Genomic DNA, 7,042 nt, shown 5'->3' with positions numbered 1-7,042 from the left:
AGCCTGGCTGCCCCATAGCTTGAATTCCTTTATTAACATGAGGTTGGTGGGATTTTTTAAAACACAGCTCTTTAATTTTTCAGTCCTACAACTACTTTGTAATATCTTAATAATCTCAACAATGGACACAAGGTAACCACCCCAATTCTCTGAACCACATAGACAACATCGACAAGCAGAGAAACAAAAGAGGAGGTGGGTGTGGGACAAAAACCCACTGCCCCCAAATCAATCCCTAAAACCATCTCTCCCCCAAGAGTCAGGAGGAGAAATACCTACAACAGGGTCACAGCACTCGCCAAACACACTGGAAAAACCCAGGAGACACTTGGTTACAGTTTTGACACTAAAAAGTTTGGAAAGTTTTTGCTTAAAAAGAGTAAGACAGCCATTTTGTTCAGAAGGATTCCCCTGGATGTTTTCTTCTTGCCCAAATATTCCCTTAGTTCACGTGGGGGAAACACCAGATTCCTCTGAAGACACTTCTTTGACGGTGCGTCCCTGCCAAGAAGCCGGGGCCGGCAGTGCGGGTGCGCCCAGGTCTGCTCGGCCCAGCTGCCTGCCCCCACGCAGCCCCCCGGCCCCCAGCCACACACCCCCTGCCCCCCGCGCCCTCCCCTCCCCTCTCCTCCCGCAGCCCTGGGCTCCCGCCGGTGGGGCATGAAGCTGCGGGGGCGGGACACAGGGTCTGTGGGGACTCGGGGAAAAAACACTCGAGGGCCACATCTGCATGGCCACGCCCTCCTCCCCTGCTCTTGCCTCAAAGGCCCCGAGGCCACCCGTGGGCCTGTGCTTACACAGCAGCAAATCCCAACGCCGATCCTGACCATCAGCCATCGGCCAAAACTCGGAGACGACTTCCTCTTCTCCTCTCCCTCTGAGGAGCGGGTGAGCCTGTGGCTCCTGCGGAAAACCCAACAGACCTTTATGGACACAAAGGGCAGAGCCCCGTTGCCGCCATCCACACTGGAGGTGCCTCAGGTCCCGTCTGCTTCACTAGTATTTCTAAAGCCCAAGTGTCAGGAAGAGAGGAGCCTTCAGATGGTAAGGTACACGGTCAAGGTTAGAGCCGAGATGGATTTGGGGATTCCCATTCACATCTCTTCACATGTTAAAGCCCACTTAAAATCTTCTCCATTTCAAACGGTATCCAAGTCCTTGCAAATCTCAGTCCAGACACTGCATCAAGAGCTCAGTGAATGCCTGCGATGGAGGTACATGGGAAGAGGAGACGGTCGCATTGTCCTTCTTGTGTCCTGAGCCCCAGGGCAGATGACACCCACTCTTCCTCTTGCTTCCCCCTTCATGATGACTTTGATCTGGGTACAGAGCTTCAGGTGCTACGGGGAACGAGACTTGCCAATGGGATGGAGGAGTTTGGTGGACATCACAGGTAACCCGCAGTGAGTTTTCAAGGTTACAGATCTTCGGTAGCAGCTGCATGAACTTGTGAAACCATGAATATCATAAGAGGTCACGGAATGACAGATCTCATGTGATGGGAATTGTGCATTTAGCAAATGTTGGCTCAACGAATGACCTGAACTTAGTAAGACACTCTAAATGCTAAAAAACTATGTTAACTTTGCCTGTGGTATAAAGGCAGGTCCTTGTTCACTATTAAACTTTAACCAGAGCCGACTTTCATCCAGGACCAAACAGCCCCTAGAACCATTTGAGATGCTAGGATGACCACCCAAGATGCACCGAGCAGAGTCCCGCTATGGTTCAGAGACAGACAGATGGCGTCTGCCCAGAAACTGTTCTTCTCAGAAGCACTTGCCCAGAGGAATCCCATAAGGCTCTGGAGGGGAAGCCACAGGAAGGAGAGCAGGCAGGAGGGCAGGTGGCAGGGATGGAATCTGACGGGTGACGTGGAATCAGCAGGACCCGGGAGACCAGCTAGAGAGAAGCCGGCCAGGCCCGCCGCTGCTCTGCACGTGGCCTCTGTTCCTGTTCCCTGTTTGCTGTGGTCCCGGGGAGGGTGTCTTTCTACTGCAGTTCTTGCTCTGTGGTGGACAGCATGAGATTCCGACTCCAGCCCTAAAATACTGGGGGCTTTCTACATGATTTATGGACAGTGCCATAAACAAATGGGATTGAGGTAATTGACCACAAACGGCCACCACTTGCTGTCTAACCTCCGCTGCACCCCCTCTCTGGCCAGCCTGGCTATCAGGAAGCATCTCAGTAAGAAATTTATGAGCAGAGTCCATTTAAACCTTCGGTAAGGAGCACCCGACAGCTTCTCACAGGGAGAGCTTGTTTTACGGCAGGGAGTCAGGGCCGCTGGAGATGTGACCATATAAGTTAATGGTACAGTCACGGGCTGCTGGCGGGAAGATACAGGACTGACGGCTGTGAGGGCCTAACAGGCAGCATCGGAGAACTTGGCGTCGGGGGGAAAGGAGAAAACGCAAGACAGACCCATGGAGCCCAGCAACTCTTACCAGGATGTGAGTGTCTGGTGGGTGTCTGGCCAGAGAGGTGGTCAAGGGGCTACAGAGCTGGGTGAAGTGACCTACTTCTTGGTGCCTGGTATTTAAGGCTGCCATTATCCACGCCTGGGGAAGATGTCAATACCTTCCACGGGATTTGCAACTTTGGGGTCAATTTTGTGATTTGCAACATGGACCTGGCCGAGTTCGACAAGGTGCTCCTGGACGTGTAGAGAAAACACCATCCACCGCTGCAGCCCATTAAACAGTACACTCTCTCGGGGGACAAAACCCTGAATCCCGAGTCACCAGATGGGATCCTGCAGGCGAGTAAGTGACTCAGCCTTCTGCCCACCAAGACCCATAAATCCCATTATAACGAGAAGTGCTGATTTGTGGAAGATTTTCCTGGAAAAGATACCTTCTATTAAGATGGGGGAGGGGAAGGGTATGCCTCTTACTGTTCTGACTTGACCAGGTGGGTCTCACAGAATCCTCGACTGCCCTCCCTCCCTGCAGAGGCTTTCTTCCAGGATGGGTGCCCGACAGCGACTTGCACACAGTAGGCACTTCATAACGGTTATCCGAATGAAAGAAAGGGGGAAGGGATGCGTGTGGGATGAGAAACACTCATCCGAAGCAGAAGCTCTGGATCAGGAGGAAAGCTGAAGGGGGGAGGCTGGGCCCCCTGAGCGTGGAGCGCGGGCGGTGGGGTGACGCAGAAGCACCCCGTGGGCCCTAGACTGCTGACGAGGGAGGTGTTTGGGAGAAGCCGGCCTGACCCCGAGGACCGGTCGCCTTCCACAGAAGCAGAGCTGCGGGGGTGACCACACTGCCCTCTTCTCTTTCAGTGACAGATGTGCTCTGACACACCAAGCCAAAGGTCCTCAACAAGAGGGACTCGGCCCAGAGGCCAGGAGAAGCGCAGGGGCCAGTGAGGCACGGAGGCCAGGATCTCCGAGCCCCGGCGCAGCCTGCCCGCCGTCCCGCACAGACGGCCCTCGTGGAGAGTAACCAGGACGGATGGGAAAGAGCAGAGTCGGTCGGCTCTCTGTCCCTGTTCTCTCTCCCCACCGTCTCTTTTTCTAATACTCTTTTTGAGATTGTTTCTCGTCTTTTTCACCCTTTTACGAGAAAGCACCTGTTGTGACGTCAGAACGCACGGCACCCTGGTCTGCAGGGAAGGCGTCTCTCAGTGAGCTGAGCTCTGCAGAGTCCAGACTTAGTCCGCACGCCACGCACAGAAGGGAGGAGGGCTCTCCCCCGTGTCCCTCTGTCAGGGCACAGCCGCCCGCGTCCACGGTGTCACTGCTGATGGCTGGATGGCAGCTCTCCACAGAGGCTCGGCCACTCACCCACCCTGGACAGCAGGACAATTAGCGCAGAGACAACAGCGGAAGATAGGAAGACAGACGCAGAAACGGTGCTGGAGCCACACTCGCGGGACTAACCAAGACAGGGCAGAGTCTGGAGTGTGTGTTGGCTGCCAAGAGCCGTCTGAGCGCCCCCTCCTCGTACTTCTCCCTCCTCGGCTCCTGGGCTCATCGAGCGGGCTATGGTACTGGGCTGGCCGCTCCCCACGGAGACGGTCACGATGACTCCTCCAGGGCGCTGACCACCTGCTCCAGGATGTCGGGGCAGTGGTCTGCGATCTGCTGCAGGATGGCGTTGGCAAACTCCTGTAGCTCTGAGCTGTCCCGCTCTCCCTTCTCTAACTCGTGCTGAAGCTGCAAGGAGAGATGGATTCAGATAAAAGAAAACAACCCTATTGGCACTGAGTTAAGAACGATTGTTCACCAACAAAGAGATGACACGTGCAACGTGGATAAAACTGGAGGGCATTGTGCTCAGTGAAAGAAGCCAGACAGAGAAAGATACATACTGCGTGGTGGTGTCACTTATATGTGGAATCTGGGGGAAAAAAAGTCAAATCAAATTCAGAGACACAGAGAGTAGAACAGTAGTTGCCAGGGGCTGGGGGGGGGGGTGTGAGAAATGGCAGCGGGTGGTGAAAGGGCACAAACTTTCAGTTATGAGATGAATGAGGTCTGAGGTCTAAGGTACAACATAATGACTAGACTCCGTAACACTGTGCTGCAGACTTGAACTCCGCTAAGAGAGCAGGACTTAAGTGTTCTCATACAGAAAAAAAGGAAATCGTGAGATGACGTATGTGTTAATAACTCGACCGAAAGGATGGAGAATCCCTTCGTGATGTCTGTGTACATCACACCATCAGGGTATATACCTTGAATATATTACAATTTTGTCAATTTTTGCTCAATAAAGCTAAAAAAGAAAAGAGAAATGACAAAAAAGAGGCAGTTTCTATGTGAAGTCTTCCTGTGTCAAAATTAACAATCAGGAAAGTGTAAAAGTAAATATCAAATGTCTCTTCCTGAAAACGAAGGTTAGTGACTGGTCCGAGGCCCCGAGAAGGTGACCTGCAGAGCTGGGCTCCCACCCCAGGGCTCGCACTCCGGGAGTATCCTCCCACTGGGCGACACCATCACTCACAGGCCCAGGAGAGGGAGGGGTACACGCGTGATCAGGCAGGATCTTCATCTTGCACCCTGCTCCCTGCGTGAGCGGGGCTTCCCCCACTGGCCACGTGCCACTCCCTTGCTGACTGAGCCAAAGAGAGACACGCCAGTCCTCTGTTTGTTTACAAGTATATTTCCTATTGTTTTAAACACTCTCTGACATTCCTTGAGGCCCCGAACCAGCATGTACTGAGGGCCTACTATGTGCTAGGTGCTGAAAGACGAACGGATCTGCACGTACACAGATGATTATGACCCAGCAGGGAAAGGGCCACGACCGAGGCCTGAACACGCTTCGGGGGAGTCAGGAGGATGTCCGCTTCACCCTGGAGGGGTCCGAGATGTTCCCGAACAGGAGCGTGCCCAGGAGATCAGAGACAGAAGAGGCGGTCAAGCAATAAAGCAAGTGCAGACGCACAGAGCCACCTTGGGGCTTGGTGCAGACCTAGGGAGAGTGAGCTTCCCCTGCAGCTGCAGCATCAGGTAGGGGGCTGGGTGCGCAACGACAGAGGTGAAGCTGAAGGGACACACTGGGGCCAGACAGCACACACAGAGCTACGGGGCTCAGACTTCATCTGGTTAGAGCAACAAGGACGACACCAGCAGCAGCAAGTCCGAGACCTTTAAAACGGCAGAGCGACGCGATCAGCTTCGCTTTCTCAGAAGACACGAGGAAGATAAAGCACGTCAGCCTGAGTGGAAGGAGGGACATGTCGAGGGAGGTTACTGTCACGAGCCCGGGTAGAGTGAAGCAGGACTAGACCTAAGGTGGGCCCAGGAACATGGGGGGACCAGGTGGGTGGGAGATCTTCCGAAGGCAGGACTGGCGGGAGGCAGGGTTACGTGAGAGAGAACAGAGAGGCAGACAAATAAGACTGAAACTACAGGAGGCGGAGCAGGTTTTAGGAGAGGAAGTAAATTAAAACTTGAGTTTAGGGGCTTCCCTGGTGGCGCTGGTTCGAGCCCTGGTCCGGGAAGATCCCACATGCTGCGGAGCAACTAAGCCCGCGAGCCACAACTACTGAGCCCGTGAGCCACAATTACTGAAGCCCACGCACCTAGAGCCCGCGCTCTGCAACGAAAGAAGCCGCCGCAGTGAGAAGCTCGCGCACCGCAACAAAGAATAGCCCCCGCTCGCCACAACTAGAGAAAGCCCACACGCAGCAACAAAGACCCAACACAGCCAAAACTAAAAAATATATATATATATATAAATTGAGTTTAAAGTGTAGTTAAAAACGTAGGCTCTGGAGTTAGGCTGCCTGGGACTCAATGCCAGCTCTGCCGATTATTAGTCTGTATGACCTGGACCCCTTGGAGCCTCAGTTTCCTCATCTGTAAAAAGAGGCAATAATATTTATAGGGTTGTTTTAATGACTTAATGAGATAGTCATATAAAGTACAGTACAATGCCAGACACACAGAAAATGCTTGGGAAATGTTAGATGTTGTTGTCGTTATTGTTACTGTTTTTATTAAACAGATAAGATTACCCAGAAAAGAGCATGTAGATTAAAATGCAAAAAGAATCCAAGTTTCAATTACACTGTTGACAGAATCTAGATGCTCTGAGCCAAGAATGACTACGCTGCTTTTTCAAACATCAATATAGCAAAGAGCTGGGAACAGATTTGGCAGTCTTCTTTCTGTTAAACGTTGCTAAAAGACCAGGACGTGCAAGGGCCAGATTCAGACCACACGAAGTCTTGGTGTACCTCAAGCTCTGGCTGCATCGTATGAATAAGAGTCTCTGAAACAGGGAAACCAGGGAGGCAAGGGGCCTTGTGAACACGGCTGCACAGGCCGTAACCCAGAAATACTGCTCGGTGAAAATGCTGCAGCTCTCAGGCCTCTTCAACCAGCTGAAGTAAGTGAGGAGGTTCTGAGGTTGTACTGCTTCAGTTTCTTACCTTAATCCTTCCCAGGAATTCTCTGGACAACTTTGGTTTACATTCTGAGCCAGGAATCTTCACAAGTCATGTAGCTATTGCCCATAAAATATTTTTTATTCTAATTTGGGTTCTGTTAAGTTGATAATCATGAAGTTACTAATGAATATAT

General features: G+C 52.3%; 1 protein-coding gene across 5 annotated transcripts in view; it reads right to left on the bottom strand.

Moving 5' to 3' along the window:
- Window positions 1-617: 617 nt before the first annotated feature.
- Window positions 618-7,042, bottom strand: part of ERC1 (ELKS/RAB6-interacting/CAST family member 1) — a 388,985-nt gene continuing 382,560 nt past the window's right edge. For all 5 annotated transcript variants that reach the window (XM_082635263.1, XM_082635267.1, XM_082635264.1 and 2 more), the window contains exon 19: window positions 618-4,165. In XM_082635263.1, coding sequence (XP_082491389.1) covers window positions 4,028-4,165 — 138 coding nt within the window. In that variant the 3' untranslated portion in view covers window positions 618-4,027. The remainder of the gene's footprint in view (window positions 4,166-7,042) is intronic.

Source organism: Mesoplodon mirus, assembly GCF_964341445.2.
Source record: "Mesoplodon mirus genome assembly, chromosome: 11".
Classification (NCBI taxonomy): domain Eukaryota; kingdom Metazoa; phylum Chordata; class Mammalia; order Artiodactyla; family Ziphiidae; genus Mesoplodon; species Mesoplodon mirus.
This window is presented reverse-complemented; position numbering and strand designations above follow the sequence as displayed.